Raw genomic sequence first — 23,558 nt, forward strand, 5'->3', positions numbered from 1 at the left:
TTGTTTTCAGTATTCAGTCAAGCCAAATTGGACCTTGTGGATGAATATTTCGAGGAATCTAAGCCAGGGTTGTCATCATTTGCAAATGATCCCGCTAAGGTAAAATACCCTTTTTGTTATGTTTTTTGAAAACAATGGAATGTGAAGAACTGTAAATATATATTGATAAGGGCTTTTTCGATGGATGCTGCGATTCAATAATGATACATTGTAATTTAGGGTTTTATCTAACCTGCTACTTATAATTTTGCGTAGAACATTGGTTGTTCTTATAACAAATAAATATTATTAATAAAATTCGGAAGCAAATGTAAAAAAATAATTTAATATGTAGGATGACCATGAACGGAACGATAATTCAGGGATTTTGCAGAGTTCATTTTAAAACGTATTTTTTTCTTAAAATTTACTAAATGCTCAAAATATTTTTGGCTTAAGCATTAAGTAAAGTCTAAAGAAAGTAGGTTCTAAGTGGGTCAATATTCGTGTTGTATAGCTCAGAAAAATTGTCTTCATCGACTAGACCATTGATTTCCAAAGTGGTCCAGGTGGACCCCAGAGGTCCGTGGGAGACCTGACCGGGGGCCACGTTGGCGTGACCGAAAAATGGGGGTCCACAATTCGTAGGTGGGAGCACACGAAAATTTATCTGGTCTGATAGTAAAGTACTAAAATGTTAGCTTGACTTCACCTATCAATGTAGGCAGATAATATTAATAGGGGTCGTAAGAGACACGGTGACGCCAACATAACAATCCAGACCCTCGCGATGGTTGGGCGGTGGTTTTAATGCGATTTTTGTGCGAAGCCTCAAATAAGAGTACCACCAGAATCAGCAAAATTTTTAAAGGAGATACCTTAAGAAATTGAGAGATAGAAAAAAAAATTGGGAACCTCTAGACTAGACTGTCTTCATCTATTTACCTAAACAAGGTGAACGGTACACTTCGCAAACATGACAGAAATGTCAAATGAATGCATGATGTGTTTGTGCAAGTGTATTTACTTTATTATTGTTATAATTATGATCTCAATAATGTTATCTTAGAATGGCTCTCAAATATTTAAATAAGGTCACACCGTCATGACTACGGGGAGCACAGGAGTTACTAGTGCGTGTCGATTAGGGGTATTTAACAATTCCACCACGGTATCCCCTGCCGTTCGTAAAAGGGGACTTTTAGAGAGTTGCGGGTTGAGCCAGGGGAGGGCTGTTCGCTCATATACTCCAACGAGGCCTCCCGCTGTCTTAGACGTCAAAAGCGTCTTTCGGATCTTTATGTATATAATATTAATGAATTCATATGTGTATAAAAGCGGCGATACCCTATTTGGTTGTGGAACGGACTGCCGAGACGAACGTCCGCAGGTTCAAATAACAAGGGCACACACCTCTGACTTTTCTAAAAAATTTGGTGTGTATTCTTTGTGAATTATCGCTTGCTTTAACGGTGAAGGAAAACATCGTGAGGAAACCTGCATACCTGAGAAGTTCTCTACAGGCATTTCGAGGGTGTGTAAAGTCTACCAATCCGCACTAGGACAGCGTGGTAGACTAAGGCCTAATCTCTCTCAGTAGTAGAGGAGGCCCGTGCTCAATAGTGGGACAGTATATAATACAGAGCTGATATTATTATTATTATTATTATGTGTATAAGTGTAGGGTCCTTGTTTCTACCACTGTAACGCAAATGCAAGCCAAAAAAAAAGTTGTGTATGACGCTCCTTCGTATTAAAGCCAGCGAAGTAAACTAAGGTAATGTGTCCAGGGTGCGGACACAATAGTGCAGTTAATAAAGAGGGCGGAGTTCCTCACGCCGCCCGAGAAGAGGAAAGACACTCCCATCATAGTGCGCGCCACCGCCGGCCTCCGTCTACTGCCCGCTGAGAAGGCGCAACAGCTCATCGACGAAGTACAACTAGCTGTGTCCAAGTGAGTATATTGTTATAAGTAGAAGGTTTTACTTTAAGTTCTGCTACTTACTGGTAGTAGGTTATATGTGAGAGTCCGCCTGGGTAGGTATCACCGCAATGTCTATTTCTGCCGCCAAGCAGCTGTGTGTAGTTACTTTTGTTTTCCGGTTTGAAGGACATTGTAGCCAGTGTAACTCTTGGATATAATATGACTTAACATTTCAATGTCTCAGGATGGCGAGCGCACTGGAATACCAAACAATGCTTTGTAATTCAAGGTGTTGGATGGTTGTTTCTACTATTTATGGCCGGTCGTATCGCTTACCATCAGGCGAACGGCAAGCTCGTCTCGTCATTCAAAGCAATAAAAACAAAAAAAGATAACTTTTTTCATATAACTAAATGACGAGATAGGATTACTTAAGGCAAGCGTCGTGACGGCCACTACAAAGGTACAAGGACGATAATTATACTAAATTTATATACTCAATGGTATTTTTTTTATATTTTTAGTTCATTGAACGTTTTTGTTTTCCTCAGATTGGGCTATGATGTGGGTCCTAACAGCGTCAAGATCATGGACGGTTCCGACGAGGGAATATTCATCTGGTACACAATCAACTTGTTGCACAGTGAGTAATATTGTTAACTAAAGCGATTTTGATTAAAATAAAAAGAACTATCACTGAGTACCGATATACTCTCTTAAATACTACACCAACAAACCAACCGATTCGGCTGTCAATAACCAAACGCCTCAGACTGTCAAACGCTCATTGTTTTTATAGCAAAAATATTTTTATCCTTACAATATTATATTTTTATTGATTTAAAATTTTTTGAGACTGAGTTTTAATGGAGAATAATTGGACGTAGATAAACAAAAAGGATCGAGCCCACAAAATGTCACTTTTGAAATAGTTAAGATTGAAGTTTAAATCGTATTTGTACTCATTGATATTCTATTTTATATTTTGTTGATAGAAAGTTCGAATTAACATATTGTGACTAAGATGTTTTAACTGATGGAAAATAAAGACCTTATAGACTAGAAATAATTTGGTATACTCGGCTCATTTTCGACCTTACTGTGGGTTGAATCGTTTTTGCTTATCTTCGGCTAATCATACCCGTCAATTGGCAGTCTCATCCATCTATTATGTAACTTAGCAGTCTTCGAAATGGCTTAATACATTACTACCCACCCCTGAAAAGACATGATTTTTTCTCGTAAACGCTAAAGCGACTCCATTGCTGATGGTAAGTAGAGTTGCATCCACATAGACCCGACACACGAGATATTTTTTTAACCATAGAGGTGATTAAATAATATTTTCAGATCTGATGGACGGCGAGACGATGGCCGCACTGGACCTCGGCGGGGGGTCGACGCAAATCACGTTCGAGCTGAACGAGAGAGACGCGAAACTGTACCCTGCCGCCGACCAGTATGTGGTGCCGGCTGGTAACAACATCACCCTGTATACGCACAGGTGGGTTGGTAAAATGATAAGCAAAATAAAAAAAAATGTCCTAGGTGGCGTCAAATCATGGTTACCATAGCAATTCATTTTCATCTGATTTCTATATGGAAAATTTTATTTTTGTAGCAAGAGGAAATGGTGCTATTCCTGCTTCGGAGATGTGATCTTCACAATCTATTTGAGAGACATAGCTAAATAAAAGCTTGTAATAACTGTTTACTTGCCTACAAATACAGGTCATTATCAACAATGAAAACATTATGTTTTTAGCATTTGGGTTGGATTATTCCGCACATGATGTCTATGGGAAATGGAAATAATTTTGTAGATTCTTATATAGTTTAATTAAGAAACTACTTCACAGCATATTGTTGAGTTTCATATGTAGCGCGATTGTCACGTTGAGGTCTTAGGTTCGATATCCGGGTCAATTACAGTGGTTAGGTTTTCTTGTTCAGTATCAGAGTTCTAAATTATTCCTGATATTGCAATAGGTAATATATTTCACATTACATCTAACAGAGTTGTCGAAATGTGGCCTCCATCTACCAGGCTATCATGAAAAGATAGAAGTCACGTTTCTACAAAAATGCATTTTATTTCCAGTTATTTAGGTCTAGGTTTGAACGCGGCCCGCTACGGCGTGTTCCTGCAAGAGGCTGGCGGTAACGACACGCGCGAGTTCACGTCCGTGTGCGTAGAGCCGATCATACAGCGCGAGCCGTGGACGTACGCCAACAAGGAGTACTTTGTCAGGTATGGTGTCCTAGTACTTAGTAGTTTGAGACATGGTGTCCTAATACTTAGTAGTTTGAGACATGGTGTCCTAGTACTAAGTATGATTCCTGGTTGTACATTGTTAGATATGGACCTCATTAACGCTAGGGATTAGGTTCAAAGTAAATTATATCATCTACGTCTTGGGCGGCGTGATGGCGGATAGTAATACTGGTGATCCCAACATAACTGTACAGTTATTCCTTAGATTAGAATTAATAGCAATTTCCCGTGCAAACAATATATTATTATGTTCATTAAACTTGTTTGAATAAATAAATGGCATTTTAAATATTGCTGTGAGAAAGAGTGGGTGCGTAGAGGGAATATCTCGCTATCTCTTTCCTACGCCCGCCTCGTATGTCTAGTGACGTCACGCCTCACTACGTACAGCTATTTAACTGACTGCTACCTCGTCCACTGAATTTAAATTTTTATATCCTGGCAGCATTTGTTAGCCTCTCCGCCTGCGTGATAACGTTTTTCTGAGATAAAAAGTAGCCTCTAACAATCAGGAGTAATGTAGCTTGCTATTAGTGAAAAAAAATTCTAAATCAGTTCAGTAGTTTAAGTTATTAGCCCCTAACAATGAGCAAAGTTAAACTTTTTTTTTTTTATAATAGTATAAATTTATTTGTGTTTTTAGAATTATTTTTTTGTATGATATTTTTTTAGAAAAAAACATTTAATTTTTGAAGTAAATGCTAATAAATAAAGTATGTCGTGGCAGTGGCGCGGCGCGTCGCAGCGGCATGAAGCGCGCGGCGGCGCTGCAGCTGTGCCACGCGGCGGTGCGCCAGTACGTGCTCGGCGCCATGGACTGGGAGCCGCAGCAGCCGCCGCGCGGGAACGTCGCCGCCATGAGCTTCTTCTACGACATCGCCGCTGACGCCGGCATGATCGGTAATGTTAATGCCGCTATCAGCTTTATATAGCACGGTATCGCCAAGGAATGTGATGATAAGTGGACTGTCGTTCAAATAGTATTGTAAGTGTGATGTATGATGTGTGCTTGAGGGAGAAACGAAACCAGCGAGTCTCAACTAACAATTGTGTTTATTAATTAAATGAACTTACATTTATACCTTACAAATACATGGCGTGTGCATTTAATACATATTATGTCCCCACAAAAGGGTCAAAAGCAAGATTTTAAGTAAACATTAGCTTTAGAAATATAATAACTTAAACTTTCCACAAGCCACCACTTACCTATAGGGTTAAGGTATGCTCCTGATCGCCAACTGTCGATGGATAGTATTCGCTCTGATAACGACCACCTTACTTATGGCAAAATTATGCAGACTGGAGAAATATCTTCCGTTAATCAGTACTCTATCTCATTTCATTTACTGTCAGGTGTAGAGTTGCCACTAATGTGGTTTTTGAAGTCGATATTTTTGTCGCAAATAGTTTTAGTCAGTATGTACCCGCCGTGTGCGTTGCAGACGTGATGCAGGGCGGCACGGTGTCGGCGGGCGCGTACCGCGCGGCGGCGGCGCGCGCGTGCTCCGCCTCCAACGTGGAGCAGCCCTGGGCCTGCGCCGACCTCGTGTACGCCGTCACGCTGCTCAGCGACGGCTACAAGATACCCGACAACCAGCCCATATCGGTACGTATTCCATTTTTTATCTTTTGTGTAAAAAAACTTGCAAACGAGTAAATTTTTTTTTCTTAAAAAAAATTTATTACGTTAAAATTTTACGAAAACATTTTTGCTTTTCTCTAAAATTAACTAAAACCTTTGTAGTTTCATTCGGTAAGAAAAAAGGTTTGAGAATATTTTCATGTCTTAAATTCGTTCATCAAATTTTATAACTGCCTACACTACTTAGCTAATATACAATATACAATATGTAATATTTCTTCAACAGCTGTTCAAAAAAGTGAACGGGCACGAAGTATCGTGGGCGCTTGGGCTCGCGTACACAACAATGATGAACAAGATGGCCGCCGCCGCTTAGCAAAACGCCAACCTTTTATAACGAGCTTACACACGGTAATATGGAACGCAACACCTTATGCCAGGTGTAGACTACAGTCGATTTCAATACACGATTTTAACCGCTACTGTTGTATCTATAGTAAAAATAGACCAATCAGAATAAAATGAATTTGAAATGCTTACAAATTTTGATCAGTTTATAGTTACTATTAAGCCGTAATAAACGGTTAGAATAATCCATGTGAATCAGCTGTAAGCGAACGAATCTGGACGATTGACCGAAAGCGACCAAGCGTGCGGTTCGGATCGGCGAAACGTTCGCTTGGTCTGTACCCAGCATAATATTACCTTAGTAACGTAAACCTTCCTTAACATCACGGCTTTAAGGACTTGTAGCCAGAGCCGCACACAAGACAGTACAAGTGTTGCGTCCATTTACTTGCAAATTGTAACAACGCCATGCTTACCGTAGCTCGTATAAACATAGATCACTACGCCACTCGTAGTCCGTATTACTAACACTTTAAGGACCCTTTTGATTTGGGTTTTAGTTTATTTGACAAATGGAATCGGTTTCTGTTTGGTTGTGATGGTGAGTGTTTTATCCTGGCAGAGGATACGCCTTGATACGTTATAGTCTAAATATACTGACGGTTATAGGATGTGTGTATGGTCCGCAGAATAGAGTAGTTTGTTGTGTTTGATTTTGTATGAAACAGCAAAAACTGTAGAGAAGAAATCGTGTGAAAATGAAAATGGTATAAGCTGTTGACAAAATAATCCATGTGGAAAAATTTCAATTCTTCCAATGAGCTAGAGTGGGTATGCATTGTATTTTCGCTATATTTTTCTCATTTCAGAAGCTAAGTTATTTTGAGTGTTTTTTGAAAATTCGTACTCTTGATTTTGAAAGACGTTAATGGTAGATAGTAAAAAAAACAACTACCCTATTATGCCAGCTTTGTAAACTTAAAAAGTGCTGGAGGCCATTTAATATAACAGCAATATTTAAAAATACTTTATAGAAAATTACCATCGACCCTAAGAAATATTAATTAATAAATCTCGAATCCCTTTATTGACTGCGATAATAGCCAAATATTTCAATAGTTATTTTCTTTGTTAAAAATTATGACACTAGGGTAAAAAACCAAATGTTGGCACTCCCAAAAATGTGTCCTACATTTTGAACTATAATTAGATTACCAGTATCAGAATATTTTTAGTAACAATTTAAAACTATAGAAAAGAATATTAAAACTATAGTTCGGATACTTCAAATGTTATTATAGTTTAAGGGTTGGTGGAATGCCAATATTGGTTATTTTACCCTAAATAGAAAACACTTAACTCATACGGCTCATCTATCAACTACGTCTGAATTAATTGGATTGTAAATTCTTCTCATTCTGGTAATGGCTATATTATAATATTGTTTCGTGCATGTTTCACAAGCATTATTAGTTGATAATGCGCTTTTTTGAGTTCATTTCGTGTGTTTTTGCATATCGACGCCCCATGACGTCCTTAACTGTCATACGACGTATGATGACGTCAAAATGCAGACTAAAAAACCTTATGTTTGTTTAATTTATATTTTTTTGTGAATAGCAAAGATTCAATAGCAAAAAATGTGTTTCAAATGACTATGTGTTTAATTGTAGTATTGTAACAATTATCAATATGATTTTCCATAATTCCAATAGTTTTAAAATAGATATTCATAAATGTAATAGTTGTGTAATTATAGGCTGTGACAAGTGAATTTGTGGTACCGAGTAGGGCAGGGATGGCAAACCTTTAATGGTTAACGTGCATGGCCGCCAAGATTACTTTTAGGGAGGAGCATCTGCATCTACATACTATAAGTAGGTACTACATAATATTACATGAACATTTTTCTTTTCAAATAGAAATCGCGCGGGTATTTACATATGATAAACCATAATAAAACCTCTGTGGTCCATAGTTCCCATTGACATTCAGTTATTTTTATTGTGATTTGTTGCGGACAGGGGGGTTCACGGGCACCCCCTTGCGCCCCCCTCACGGCGCCCATGTTAACGTGCCAATATTTATAACAAAAAAATATGGCCTGTAACATGCAATCTAGGACCGGTTTTATTCATCCAAGTGCCCCTTTTTAGCGACTTTTTTATGTCCCAACTATGTTTTTGGCATGTTCGCGTGCCATTGGTTTGCCATCCCTGCAGAAGGGTTTTCCTGAGTATAAAGATAAAGAAGATTGACTTGTGCTATACCACATGATTATAAAATTGACGGTTGAAATTAATTTTGTGACGTTACTAAATAGTGTTTGTCATTATTTACAGTAAAAATGTGTATTTTCATTTTTTTTTCGATTCTAGGTGTAGTAGTATATGTGCAATCAGATACAGAGGAATTTTCCACAAGTATTATCTTAATTTTAATATAGTTAAATGTAGAAAGTACGTTTTCATTACATGATTCCATACTTAATACTTCAGCATTTTAAGTAAATAGAACATATAGCCGCGGTTCAAAATTAAATTCCACATGACTGTATTGTAAAATATACTTTAGTATATAGATAATTGAGAATAATGTTGAGATTTATAAATTCTTTGCATGACTCGATATCAGCAACAAGATATAATGGAAGAGATATCGTATTTTACTGCTCACACGGGGTTTTAAGTAAGAAACACGCATTAAACGCTCATTAATTGGAGAGCGTAGTATGTGGAAGCGCCCTAAATGTGTACAAGTCATGATAAAACAACAAAAAACATATATTTGGGTTTTTAAATTTTTATTCTATATTGTAATGTTTTTTTCTTGCTCGCTGTCAGTTTGGAGAGTTTTTATTATTGCTTTAAAAATATTTGCAAGTGCAATTATGTATATTTATAAAAATATTCAACGTGTATATTATGCTGTAAATTATGTATTAAATCTCGTATTACCGTACCATATAATTTTTTATATTATTTATGAAAATAACCGAGGTCCAAATATAATTCTAAATATTTTTGTTGCAGATTTTTTATGAAGGTTGTACACTTGTGATATTACGTTCTATTGATTTTATATTCTGTGGTTTTCGAGGTTTACGTTGGCCCTGAACTGTGCATCGTTTATAGGATCAGGCTTATAAAAATTAGAATTGAATTGAAAATATTTTTTTAGGCAACTATCATTAGATTGTTTTAGGTTAGGTTTAATAACTAAACGCACTTACCATAATAATCGCGGTAACGACCTCCTAATGTAAAAACCTCTTTACGCCCTGAGCACAGATCCAGTTATTTGCGATAAGCGACTTTCGCTTGGTAAAATTTTACTTGTCTGCATGCACTTTGCATCTATTCGACTTATTGGCAAGCATCGGAAACGTTTTTAAGGCTGGCATCGATTAGAGCCGAATCGAAACGCGACGAATCCAATCGCATTTATATTGTATGTGCGGTAATTCGGCACAGCGTGCTACCGCGCTGTCCTACAACCGTTTTCAATAAACAATTTCAATCTTCAATTCGATTCCACGAATGTACCAATCAAATTAATTCAGTTGTAGGCAAGTCAAAAAAATGTTCTGATTTGTGAATTTTTGATAGAACGAAAAGAAATATTGGGATTGTTTATTGAAAATGGCGGATAATGGACCAGTTTTATAGTAAATGTATAGCGGGGGATTGATACGATTCGACTCGACTCTGCGAACTTAGTCGATGTGAGAAATGTATGTCGGGCGAATCGATAGGTTTCGACTAAAGCGTAGTTGATGCTAGCCATTATATACTTCTGTCAGCTCAGATTAAATTTGTAAATCGAATGACAATCGCTGCCGCCACATATTTCAGCGCACTATTGATTTGTAAGAGGTTATAGCAGACGTAATATTGGTGTTATGTGTAAAATTGTACAAATTTAATAAATGTTGAATCTTAGTAAGTGTTTTATTTCAAATTACATAAGTTAGAGTTTTTATTAAAGCTTCATTTGTGCAATCACTCTTACGTACATTAGCCCACAAGCTAGGGTTTCTAATAACGGCTACATTTGTGCTATAATTTTGAGAGTTAACTCACGGTATTATATTATTTTATGTTTGAAAGAATTTCTCAGTGATAACTTGGACCCAACCACTCTATAGACAAAGTTAAATTGGAAGTGAACCTAAACGTTGCATGTCTAAAAATAACTAATTCTAATAGGTGAAATAAAAAATCATATAATTTTATAATTTATTAAGAACCATTCAATAGTTACAATAAAAATGTTTACACTATCGCACATCTCAGATCGCTTGAGTCGCTCAGTCTCGTCTAAAATGATTAAATTTAAATATAACACTATGGTTTTGAGATTATAATTGTCAATAACTAGAACAGAATTGCCGAGTCTATGGGAGTGAAAACATTTTTTTAGGTTAGAACAGACGCCATTTTGTAAAAAACACAAAATTAAGATGGCGTCGAAAATTAAATACGTAAGATATATTGTGCGTAATAAAAATGATTTATGGATTAGTAAAAATAAGTTAAAATATGTAAAGTACGTTCTTATAAATAGATATAAGTATAAAAGTCCATTACATAGTTTTAAAATAATAAGTTCCGTCGACTCGGCCTAAAGATTAAATACCATTAAATTGTAAATTGCTTACTGTAACACGAAGAATCTAAACAGCTATCTTACATGCATCTAAACTATTACATTGCGTAGATATGACAAATATGTCGGTATTTCTGCCACGGATTCAATATGGCCCTTGCCTATAGGTTAAATTTGCTCCGAATGGCTGTAATTGTTTTTAGATGAGAAATCTAAAACCTCTCAACAAGATTTTGGAATTATTGGCGTAGTTAATACCTAGATTTTTCCTATGCGAACTAAGGTGAAAAATACCAACATTACGAATTTAAAGATTATTGCGTAGGCATATTTAAGTAAATAAAGGTATAATAACACAGAAATTTAAGTTTCAGCGAGAAACATTTGCGAACGATTTATATAAAATACTTACTGAAGTAAACAGTTTATATTTAGCGAATAAAGTTGTATAATATTTTTTGTTAGACATATTTCCATTTAGGAAGAATATTTTTATAAAAGATGTTCTGTTGTAGATAAATAAAATAATATTAAATAACTTAATTAAAATTACAGTCCGCACAGTGCTCTTTAAAATTATTTACAATAAAACTTAATTTTTAATGAAGTCCAAAAACATCTTTGGTTATTCTCACAGCATACACTTACATCCAATAATCTAAAGAAGTTTCTAGATAAAAAACTTAAATTAAGAATATTTCATGAAACGTAGAATCCTATTTTATATTCAGAGAACTTGACAACTGCTGCTAACTACCGTTATCAATAATCAATCCCAATCCTTAATCTTTGATCCCATCGCAAGAATTTACCAATCAAAATAAGTATGTATGTCAAAAAACCCTTCTCCGTTTGGTCAATTTTCACGATCTGTCCAAAAAAAGCGATTGGGGTCGCTTATTGAAAAAGGCGGTAAATCGATAAAATCTTATATCCAAGTTTGTAACCAAAAGTGGTTATATGTTTTTATCTAAATGAAACGTGATATATAGAACAGTGGTTCATTCTAAGGAGTTTTTAATATGAAATTACAACTTCTTATACCAAAATAGGTAGTGTTCTCCGTCTTCCACCAAGAGATCGTCCACGCCTGGAATAATGAAAAAAAGAAAAAACATTATCTTTCGGTCTCTTTAACTACTAAAAGGTAGGTCTTGTGGAAATATGAGCACTGAGCAGTGTAGGAAAGGTTGGATCGCTTTGCAATTAATTTATAAAACATTAGGATTTTGGTATGTTTTTGATATTTGGATATGTGTACGGTAAAATGACTCCGCATCTACTGCACCTGGTGATTAGTGGAGTGTTAGAACAGACCGGCAGAACTGTGTCACATAGTGGGGAATATTCTCATGTCAGTCCACGCTGTATTTGTATACTCCGTTTATTAGATGCAGAGGAGACACCTTTTCAATCCCGTATAAAAATAAATATCTTATAGCTTTTGCTCGCGGGAAAATATTTTGCCAGGTTAAAAGACCCGCTATATATTTTTCTGGGCTAAAAAGTAGTGTATGTCTTTCCCAGATTCTCAAACTATCCCCAAAGTAAATTTCATCAAAATCAAAGCTCAACAAACAAGGTTACCTCCGCATTTATTATCAGTATGGATTAATAACCACCTGTTTAACGGATTAAAAGACCCGCTATATAATTTGCCAGGCTAAAAAGTAGTCTATGTTTGTCCCAGGTTCTCAAACTATTTCCATAACAAATTTTATTAAAACCGGTTCAGTGGTTTAGTCGTTAACCTCAACAAACAGGGTTACCTGCGCATTTATAATTAGTATGTTAGTATGGATAGTATATAGAGCGGCGATAGCCTAGTTGGTTGTGGAACGGACTGCCGAGACGAATGTCCGCAGGTTCAAATCCCAAGGGCACACACCTCTGACTTTTCTAAAATCATGTGTGTATTCTTTGTGAATTTATCGTTCGCTTTAACGGTGAAGGAAAACATCGTGAGGAAACCTGCATGCCTGAGGAGTTCTCTATAGGAATTTCAAGGGTGTGTGAAGTCTACCAAACCGTACTATGCCAGCGTGGTGGGCTAAGGCCTAATCCCTCTCAGAAGTAGAGGAGGCCCGTGCCCAACAGTGGGACAGTATATAATTCAGGGCTGATATTATTATTACGAAAGTATGGATTACTAACCGACTGGGGCGACGAGCTGGTTGCCGGGCGGGCTCATCGGGTCGGGTATCTCGGGCAGGCGGTACAGCAGCCAGTAATGGTAACCCATCGGCTCTTCCTTGTGACCGGCTAGTGTGTGCACATAGTGACCGTTGGGCCACTCGCTCGCCTCGAACTTGAACTTCGGATTCTGTTCAGCCGCCATTTGCATCACGCGGTAGAATGATACGTTCCTGAAGTTGTAATAAATTTATTTGTATTGTTATTTTTATCTCAAGCTTAATTAATTGATTTAGATTGACAACATAACACCGATGATTCGCCGTGTCCACTAAATAGTCCCAATAGATTTTATAATCCACCGAGAAAATGTACCAATCAGAATAAAGCTTTTTTTTTGATATGATTAGAGTTTACAAATTACTTATTTTCATTGGTTTATTACTCCGAATCAAAGATTAAGACTGGGTTCGTTTGTTAAAAACGAGCGTCCATCGGAATTGCCATCTTTCCTTCTTCATTCTTTTTCAAAGTTAAACCAAAGTACGGTGCGTAATATATTATGTTATGGAAATCTATCTCAACTATGATGTATAGTCGTTTGAATATAGTAATTAGACTCCATGTTTAGTTTCATTTCGTAAATTTCTTTTGTTAATGGTCTCTAGAATCAACGTATCAATCTACAAACACAAACCTCGGTGCCACCATGTGCAGTGTGAAGTTCTCAGTGACGTTGGTGCCGAGCCACAGCGTGTATGTGAAGGACACGTTCCTGGCATCAGACTCGTTGCTCGTCTGGCCTGACTGATACGCCAGTTTGAGAATACCGTCGCCACCGTTGCTGTCTGAAAGATGATTTAATTTTATTCCAGTGTAAGTAGGGATTGGATTTAAAGTCCTCAGTGTAGAGTGCCTATTGTGGCTGATTCGAAATACGGTTTGCAGGTTTTGCAGACTAAAGGTTAAAATACAATCCCGAGGAGACTCTTAAATTAATATCTGATAACCCAATAAGAATTTTTAATGTAGCATAGTCACCAAACTTCTTACCAGCGTTGTATTGTAAGGGCCCGTAACCTCCTAGAAGTAAAGTTTCGTACTCAACAGTGAGACAAAATATACGGTGATAATATTAATAAGAGAATTATAGTAGTCGATATAGAAAATTAAAAGTATAGTCATCAATTTAACTAATCGTATAGAAGTTACCTAAAGGTTCATGTCGGCTGTCAAGCAATTTGTCGCTGCAATGCGGAGGTCGTACAGCGGCTAGAGAGGCGGGAGTGAGCGCTGCCACTGCTGCAGCGGTCATGGCCACGTCGCCCCACCCGCCGTCGGGGTTCTGTCGCTCGAGCAGCCACTTTCTGGCGGTGGGCAGGCTCCAGTGCTGGTGCGCGCCGGGACCGCTGTCCGAGTCTTCCAGAGCCTGGATAGAAAAAAATCTCGTTCGCCTTTTACATTCTACTATACATTAATAGCGTGAAAGTATTTTCTGAAATTGACCTTCGGAAATCTTTACGGATTAAGTATACTCTTTGATTATAATCTATAATATTATATAAAGTTGTATTTTTATAATCTCTCAAAAAAATATTTAAACACCCAAAAAATATTGACTTCGTGAATTTTTTTTACGCGGGGAAAGCGCAGTACCACTTCGACCACTGGAGGAGTGATTGGTCGAAGAAGGTGTTTGTTTTACCAGTCTTAAGGGTCTTTTAAATAGTGATCTATAGAAGCATTGTACCTAATACATCCACATGTAGTTATTATAATAATATTCTTACTTGAATAGCAAGGGCAGTTGTGGTGAGACTGCCAAAGCTGCCATCAGGGTGCTGCTGCCGCGCCAGACCGGCCATGGGGCGGCGCACGAAGTGGATGAGGCTTCGGTGTCTATGGTCCTGCACCACGCAGCGCAGGGCCAAGATCACCATGGAGATGGTGTCTGCAATGTTATTGATTAGGATTTGAGACTGATGATTCAGAGAATCCGGTTGATATAAGTTTTAACTAGCCTTTACGATTTGTGACTGCCACAATGAAAATCAAGCAGATATCTGGCCAATTTTTGTGCTACAACTTCGACATTACAGTTACATATGAAGGATATTTTCCAATACATTTTAGTAAATGTTAGCATATAAATTATGAAATCTGGTTTATGTTAGTTAATTATCTACTCTATTAACAAATTAGACGTATCCAACATTGCTATGAACTCACTCCTCACAAAGGCTAAATATCTTACCAGTTGGCAGTTGGCACTAACTTATGACATGCTGATACTAGCTGGAAAGACTAGCACAATGAAACAGTTTACGAAGAGCTCACCCAAGCTATGGTCAGCAGCGGCATTTGCAATATCCAGCAGCCGTCGGATGTGACGACGTCGCACGTGGGCCGCGGAGGAGCACGCCGCGAGGGTCGCGTACGCAAACTCCAGGTCATGAGGGGGTTCCCGATGAAGCAGAGCGGCGACCAGGTCCCGTCCGTGGAACGAGCGAGGGTCCTTGCACAGAGTGCCTAGAGCCAGGGTGTAGGCGGCGAGGCGGCCTAATGGAGGGGGAGACTCATGGTGCCTGTAATCAGGAAAGATAATTTGACTCACCAGATATCGTGTAGAGTATCGTGTATCGTGTACATTTCCATTGTCACTTTGTAGTATATAACAAAAAAGTTTGATATATTCATCTTTATTTAGTAGGCCCACTGTTATAATATCGGTAGCCATCTTTATTTTAATAGTGATTCTCATGTCCATTTTCAATGAAGGATCTTAAACTTTTTTCAATCTTTCGCAAAAACTGACCAATCAGAGCAAAGTTATATTGACGTGTTCACAAAATATGATTTATTTCGATTGGTTCATTCGTGGAATCGGATATGAGATTGAGATTGGGAGAGTTTAGTAAAGACCGCCATATGTATCGTTACTAAAATAAAAGTGGCTACCGATAACTTATTGTGTTAAGTATTACTAGTCACTACACAGTCAACACTTGTTATATTATTTAATAAAATGTATTATCAAGCACTCACTTGGACATCATGAGCAGTATTTCGATCTCCATCTGCTTAGCAGATAATTGCATCTCTAGTCCTTGTTGCTCTATCTCCTTCCCTGTGTTGTTCGCCAACTGAAATGTTGAACTAAATTATATTCGCTCTATAAATACTTTATTTGGATTCGCTTATCAGTAAGAATAATATCGAATACATTGTGTGTAAATGCGAATCGATGTGACATTGCAATTTGCTATTGGATTTGATAGCCGAGTCGGGGAAAACGATATTCTATTTTCCTGCCTAGGTTTAGCTCGAGATCTGCATTTTGTTCCTGAATCCCGATGTGACGATAGGTTCAACCTTTATCACATAGGATCTAGTTGGCGAAATCTGGGTTTGATACACCCATACCTACCAGGCTACCATGAAAAGCAAGAAGTTACGATACTTATGTTTTTGTAATATATGTCTAAATAAATTATTATCTTGCTAACAACTCATAAAAGGGAAAGACGTGATCATCATCATCATTTCAGCCCGGAATCGTCCCTGCTGGACATAGGCCTCCCCCATTGAGCGCCACAGGGACCGGTCCTGGACCACCCTCATCCATCAGACTCCGGCGACCCTCACCAGATCGCCGTGATACTATGTACGAATTATATGATGATATAAATATACCTGCAGGGTCAACATGACCTGGTGCGTGTCGTTCCCCCAGCCCCAGTCAGGCTGGCGGTGCTGCAGGAGGTACTGCAGCGCCTTCTGTATGGCCTGGCCCTCGTTCAGTGTCTCCGCCTCCCAAGCCACGCTCGTTGAAGCCACCGTGGTGGTTGTAGGCGGGGGCTTGGTGGTCGCAGTTGTTGGTTGTTCGGTTTCTACCAAAAAAACTTAATTGAGTAACCTTTTTAGTGTCAGTTGAAAGGAGCTTTGGTGAAATATTTATTTCAGATCTATATTTGGAATACAAATGTTCTCATTCTAAGCAAGAAGAATCTACTTGGCGGTATTTGATTTCAGATTTATTCGCAAAGTAAAGGGTAGAAAATCGATTTAAATTGATTGTTATTTGATTGAATAAATTTATGATATCCACATAATAGAGATCTAAACAAATGAATTAACATCTTTTTCATGCAAATATTAGCAAAAACAAGCGTCCATTTTAATTAATAATGTTTTAATTAAATAAATGTGCTACCAGTTTGCCCCCAAACAGCTGCGACTAGTAGAAAGGCGCATAGCGATGAAAAGAAACGGTGGTCCATATTGAAGGCTGTAACAAAAAAAATACGTTAATGTTTCATACTATAGGAATTGTACAGCTATTCTTATTTTAGTCTTTAGAAGACTTGTATTTAGGTACAAAATATGTTTTTAAACTTTGTAATTATTAGAGGTTTTTAACTCAGATGGTTTTATTATTTATTTCCCTTCGAATCTTTGAAATTGTTTTTGCCACTATAGGGAGAAGAGTTACGAGAGAGATTGAGAGAGAGGTTTTTATAACAACTAGTAGGAAGCTGCTAGCAACGTACATTTTAACTTGAAATGATATTCAATCTTCATCTGATGTAGAGTCCGCGGAATATAGTTTACGCATGTTTCAGAAAACGGTCCTTACATTTTACGATGAACCGTACATCTAATGCTATATCTATGAAAAACAAAATTTATCATAAATTATTTAGATCCGAATCCACAACTGCACGAGGCAATCACTACCTTACGTAGTCTACAAATTGAAACATGAAAAAAAAAATCTTAAAGCAAAGGAACTAAAATATACATTCATAAGCATTTTGAATATAAATATGCACGCGCAAAATTAGGTTCCCAAGCTCAGAAATAACAAAATAAAGGTACATCTCGCGTGATTTTTTCTCAAGGAGGGGTGTGATACTCTTGAATATGTATGAGCAAGGTTGTCGTTTACTTGAAGAAAGTGCTGCGAGACGTGTTGCTACCCTTCCTCAGTAACATATTAGACCTCAGTTGAGCCTGACATTTATCGCTATAGAGGGCTGTTTGTGGGTGTCCTTTGCTCGTTATTGACGCGAATCCTTAAAAATTTACGCATTCTAAATCCTTAGGATAAACTTCTAGATACTTATAAACACTTAATAATTAGTTTGGTGGTCTTATTTTTTATTTTTTCGATATACAACTAATTTTCTAGCTCTGAATCTACATTCAATATGTTATATTGTAACAAAGACAATTTATCTGCTTCACGGCGTGCAACGATTCGTGTTTGATCTGACGCGTGATTGATGAACCTCTTGAGGTGTGTTGCTCCCCTGGTACTCTTATATTATTTAGAATATATTCGTGTTTTGTGTTCATGTGTTTGTTTGGTTAATTGCTCGAAAGAAAAATAAAATGATGTTAAGTAGTTTAATATTATGCTATTTTACGGAAAATTTAGTACTTAGTAGGAATTTATATGACCATCTAAATTCAGTATACGGTAAGACACGATTATACAATTTGTAAGATCAAATATTTGATGGCTACTTAAAGTTTTGATAACTACATTCAAACTTATGTAATTTTAGTCAAACTATGTTCCATAAAAATACCAATTTGAGACCAACGAAGACAGAGAGAAACCGAGCGCTGGTAAGTGCGAAATTTCCATAAAATGAGGCGTCAAAAACATCCTGGCTAAGTGTGTGTAACGAAGTAAAGATGTGTTTTCACGGACGGATGCGCGGTCGCCTCTCTAATTAGCGCAGCAGACGGAAAATTAGCTCTCGACACCTAAATGCACAGTCGCACACTGCCACTCCCCGCCCATGCCACCATCCTACCCCCGGGACAAATGTTAAAGATTAGCGCACACGTATCGGCCCGACACCAGCGGTTCAGCCACATTGATTTACTGTCAAAAACTTTTTATAGAAAAGCGGTACAGTAACATGGTTATGAGGCAGTGTATTAATAGGTTTTGGATGTCATTTTTAGATATATTGCTAATTAAAATCTGTTACTTTTCGGTCATGGTTCGTGAGAGGTCAAAGCGGTTATAGCAATAGGATTCCAGTCAATTAGTAGAAGACAAATCGTTCGTAATGAATTAATGTGTCAATTATTATGTATTGTTACGTAGCATATTTTAATAATCTATTTTGAAAGAGAATATTTATGCTAGGTCGATAAGTGTGCGTCAAATTTATGTAGATTTTGTTGTTTGAAAAAAATAAATTGAACGCCTTCAGCCGTCACATGAGCTTGTATAATTGTTGATAGCACTGATGCATTACCAAAATTAAAATGCTGAGCCTTACCACTGAGCAAGAGTTTAAAGAAAATAAAACGACGTGTAATAAAACATTTTAGACGGTAAGTAAGTATGTTCTAGAAAATTATTAATAAATGATATAAACAAACAAATGTCGTTGAAGTGAAAACAAAATTTTATTATTTTTAATATTATATCCAGTCCCGCTATTACATTTGATTATAATAATATTCCAATTTTAAGTGTTTTTCTGCCTATGATCTGCATGTTTACATTGTCATGTCATTAAAGAACTTTATGTAATTAGACCGTTAGTATACTAAATAAATAAAACATAAAATAAAGCAGACCACAAACAAAACCTAGTTTTATAACAATACAAATGTTGATCTAACAGAATTACAAGGCCCATCAATCAAGCACCGGCGGCGGGGCCCACTCGCTGTACAAAAGATAAATTACATCCTTACTGTACATGACTATCAGATAAATAATGATACGACACACATTCTAAATAGTGTTTATAATAAATTACTCTGGTTTAATGTGTATTAGTAACTACTACGTCAAGTTCACATTCATGCCTTACCACGGGTAGGCAGAGACGGAAATAATGCCTCTCCTTTTTTATGGACGAAACTAGTTCCTTTACTTTATGGGTTTTTCGTCCCATCATGTGATATGAGGCGAGCTTATTACCATGTTGTGTATACATGGAAATATCTCAATATACTGTTAATAGTTGTGAAGGAAGACATCGTTCGGAAACTATACTAGAAAATTCTTCGTAGGAATTTCGGAGGTATGGGAAATCTGCAACACGCACTAGTCCTGTGTGGTAGACTAAGGTCTAATTAGAATGGGCCCTCTGAAATCTCAGGTTCGAAGGTCCAAATCAGTTTTCCAAGTGTTTCTGTAACAGCTTGAAGTCTGGAAATTGTACCCGTTATGGTAATAGGCTTGGCCCTAGGGTACCATGAGCGAACACATATGGCGAAAAGTGGGTGCCTTAGTAGTACAACTGCCCTTCAAGGAAGCGTGATGTGTGTTTTTTTATTTGTATTATAAATGCTAGGACTTTGGCTGTTTTCTTATACTTATCGTAGATATTATTGTGTGCTTTTCATGAATACCATTTGAAGGTTATCTGGTCCATCACGTTTCAGTAATGTTTAATCGTAACCGTTTAGTAAAAGGTAATATTTTAGTGTAGAATCGAGAACACTTTTCATTTTAACTGCTGCCCAGAGGGCGATTGCTGTTAGTAATCGCTGTCGTTAGGACTGACAAAACGGTGCAAAACTGCTCCCGAAATATATTTTAAAAATTGTTTCCTAAAGGTTTTGATAATAACCTTTTAGGGATGTGTTATGATGGATTCATATATCGAATTAGGTGTGTAGATTGCAATGTTTTCCTTTAGCGTTACATTATATGGATGTAGGACATGATATGCTTTGAAAAGATTTACATTATGTATAAGAAAGTAAATAGGAATGTTTCTATCCAAAAGGCAGAAAATTAAAGAAAATATGCATGGAATACATGAGGGAGAATATTTTTTTAAACTGGAAGACGATACGAATAACCCGCTTTATTGAAGGTAAATCCATGACCATCCAAACTTCGGGGTTGATAGAATAAGAACATAGGAGGGGCCTATGTTCAGCCTTTAAAAGTCTGAACATGCTGATGCTAAAATTGTACAATGCAAATTCTAGTCGAGTTCTTTGAATAATCCATAGTCGTACTGATACAAATCTGTCTATCGAAGTATGATATGTAAAATATGCATTAGAGGATTCCAACCGAGCCGCGACGTGAGCGTCGTTTTATTTTACGTTCGTACTAATGTGAGTAATGTCGCTGCGTACTCGAAGTTATTACTGTTTAATGACTAAGCGAATTTAAAGAAGATTCATTAGAATAAATTACTGAAGCTTTTTGCTATGCAAAGAAGAATTTGTTTGTGATCAGTGTGATCTTCAAAATTCATAATTTAAACCAGAGGTTCACTAATGTTTTTTTTGCTCATATACCCCTTCCTTGATTTAGCTGCTTCCGATGGACCTTTTTTTGGGGTCTCCGTGCCACTTACATCTATCAATATTATCTGCCCACACTAATAGGTGAAGACAAGTCAACATTTTAGCACTTGACTATCAAATCAGATACATTTTTCGTGGACTCCTTACGAATTATTGGTCTCCTTTTTTTGGTCCGGTCCGGTTTACATCGGCAGGCAGGAATTGGGTTAAACAGACCATTCGCCACTGTGAGATATACCTATATATTAGAGCTTCTATCACATCTCATATGTACCCAATATCAAGTTAATGACAACACACTAAATAATTGCGGATAGAGCACATAAAAATGTTCAATCTAACAGAAACAAATCAATACGCCCGTTCCAATTCCAACTAAAACTAAAACCTCGGGTTTTCCTCATTTCCAACTTCGTATCAATGCCACTGGCATTCTCATCTGTCAAACATCTATGAGTAAAAAGTAAAGTTTCCCAGTTTCGAGCAGAAACAATAGTGGTTGATATTTTATGTAGGTAATGTGTCTGCGGACACCCAGGGGATGTAGTGCATCGGAATATGTTCGAACGTTGACCTTTCCATGGCTATTATGCGAGGGTTGTATTAAATGTTTGAAATGCAGTTTTGACGTTGAGTTGTTTGAAATTAGTTTGAATATTTTGTTTGTACTTATTGAATTTTTCGAGGATGGTTAGGACTTCGGCATTTTGATTTTTAAATTCTATGTCTATTGAAAGGTGAAATATCGTCGGGACTAGTGCAACACCAAGTAAGTGACAAAGAATGTTTTGTATTATGAATCCTAAGTTTGGTATAGTAAGTCTTAATCTATATTGGATATTTTGCGTTACTTACGGTCTTAATTTGAATTTTGGTTTGATTTTGAATTTGAATTTACACTATCTTCAGCAACATTTAATAAGCGAGATAGTCATCGATTTTTGATAATGCCATAGAATTAGCAAACTACTTGGAAATAGTTTTAACCGATTAAAAACAATATTACGACTTGCCACACAACACTCATTACTTATGGGTCTCAAAAAAATAATTTCTGTACTTCATCGCCACAACTAACCAAAAAGATTACCAAAAATATTCTCTCCAATACTTTGAAAATTTAACTCGAAAAACTGCAACAAAAATAATGTGAAACTAGAATCTATGGTACCCGCCTCAGGCGCGCAGGTGAGCGCTCCACGCTGCAGATTTAAAAATGCCATTAGTACAGCTTTATGGAAACTTCTAACATAATTATGGTTCTCGGATAGTATCGATTCGTTTTTATAGCGACTGATGTAAAGTGCAGTATAATCGTATTATGTTACAGACGGGGTTTGCTTGTGATTCCATCTGGGAAATACATTTTATAGAATGGAAACCTCACTGTATTATGATTTCTTTGTATACGCGAATGTTAGACATTTAAATTAAACTATTTTACGGATTTTATCGCGGTTTTAATTTTTTACTTTTCTCCCGAAGTTTCGTAGACTTTGCAGCCTTCATGGTCATTGGTCACGGGGGGGGGGACTGTATTGTTTAGAATAATAAGGAGCTTGTATGGCCAGAATATGGTCTATCTCTTTTATATGTGTGTGTTATATTCAGTTAGTCTATCATCTTCAGTCATTAAACCAGTGACGAAGCGTCCATACAGACCGATTCCTACCGTCTTTCCTTTTAGGTTTATTTACGTTTGTCTTAGTTTTTGTTTTCTGTTAAATTGGTTTGTTATGTTAACTACAGCATTTTTATTGCCTCGAGTTACCTAATAAATTTCACCCTTCGCGTCTACTACCCACTGCTGAATATACAGGTGTTCCTCAAAGATTTCCAGACCTTGCAATACTTGCAAGAAGAGGATCCAACGGCTTCCAGCTTTGTCATGTCTGTTCACCTTTTCTGTTTTATGTATTTACTTCTAAAAAAGTGTCTTCAGCAAGTAATGAATTTATTATTAGTTACAGACCAAGTGTTAGGCTGTGTAAGTTTAGCTCGTGCATGATATTTATTCATACGTGCGAACATACCGTAAACTATCTAAATTCAGTTATGTCCTATGTCTAATTTTCTCAGCTATGCTAGTGAACTCAGACGGTCTTCGTCTGCTACAGTCAGTGACATAACTACATCATAAAGGTCTGTGGTAATTTAATCGAATGGGTCCTTCCTTAAAAAATTGAAGTTAAATAGATTTACGGCGATTTTAAGTCACAACACAAAAGTACTTAGTAAATTTTACATTTTGAGGCCCATGCAGTCGGGACCCGTGCCGTTTTGGTCATGTCACGAACTTATATAGATTTTTACGACGTTTTTTAGGTCACAACACAAAAGTACTTGGTTAATTTTACATTTTGAAGCCTACGCAGTCGGGACCTGTACCGTTTTGCATGTCA

At 37.1% G+C, this 23,558-nt stretch overlaps 2 protein-coding genes across 5 annotated transcripts in view; one reads left to right on the top strand and one right to left on the bottom strand.

Annotated features, from left to right (window-relative positions):
• Positions 1–10,052, top strand: part of LOC115452212 (nucleoside-diphosphatase uda-1) — a 21,421-nt gene extending 11,369 nt beyond the window's left edge. For all 4 annotated transcript variants that reach the window (XM_030180679.2, XM_030180678.2, XM_030180680.2 and 1 more), the window contains 8 exons: positions 11–99; positions 1,770–1,933; positions 2,455–2,546; positions 3,254–3,407; positions 4,005–4,154; positions 4,906–5,078; positions 5,624–5,787; positions 6,050–10,052. In XM_030180679.2, coding sequence (XP_030036539.1) covers positions 11–99; positions 1,770–1,933; positions 2,455–2,546; positions 3,254–3,407; positions 4,005–4,154; positions 4,906–5,078; positions 5,624–5,787; positions 6,050–6,139 — 1,076 coding nt within the window. In that variant the 3' untranslated portion in view covers positions 6,140–10,052. The remainder of the gene's footprint in view (positions 1–10; positions 100–1,769; positions 1,934–2,454; positions 2,547–3,253; positions 3,408–4,004; positions 4,155–4,905; positions 5,079–5,623; positions 5,788–6,049) is intronic.
• Positions 10,053–11,438: 1,386 nt separating this feature from the next.
• LOC115452215 (uncharacterized protein CG3556) lies at positions 11,439–17,135 on the bottom strand. The gene is made up of 9 exons (XM_030180682.1): positions 17,066–17,135; positions 16,546–16,742; positions 15,898–15,995; positions 15,190–15,437; positions 14,643–14,803; positions 14,065–14,281; positions 13,550–13,700; positions 12,874–13,085; positions 11,439–11,809 (listed from the first exon to the last, which is right to left on the bottom strand). The coding sequence occupies exons 1-9, from the start codon at positions 17,130–17,132 to the stop codon at positions 11,748–11,750; spliced, it is 1,413 nt and encodes a 470-aa protein (XP_030036542.1). The 5' UTR covers positions 17,133–17,135; the 3' UTR covers positions 11,439–11,747.
• Positions 17,136–23,558: the final 6,423 nt, after the last annotated feature.

Source organism: Manduca sexta, chromosome 9 (assembly GCF_014839805.1).
Source record: "Manduca sexta isolate Smith_Timp_Sample1 chromosome 9, JHU_Msex_v1.0, whole genome shotgun sequence".
Taxonomy (NCBI): domain Eukaryota; kingdom Metazoa; phylum Arthropoda; class Insecta; order Lepidoptera; family Sphingidae; genus Manduca; species Manduca sexta.

Bases quoted from the DNA above. Each gene is read 5' to 3' on its own strand.
- LOC115452215 (XM_030180682.1), bottom strand. From the start codon at position 17,132: ATGGACCACCGTTTCTTTTCATCGCTATGCGCCTTTCTACTAGTCGCA. The intron at 14,282-14,642 runs GTAAGAATATTA...TTTTCTATCCAG, and splicing joins CAACTGCCCTTGCTATTCAA to GCTCTGGAAGACTCGGACAG. The intron at 11,810-12,873 runs GTTAGTAATCCA...TCATTATTCCAG, and splicing joins CCAGCTCGTCGCCCCAGTCG to GCGTGGACGATCTCTTGGTG.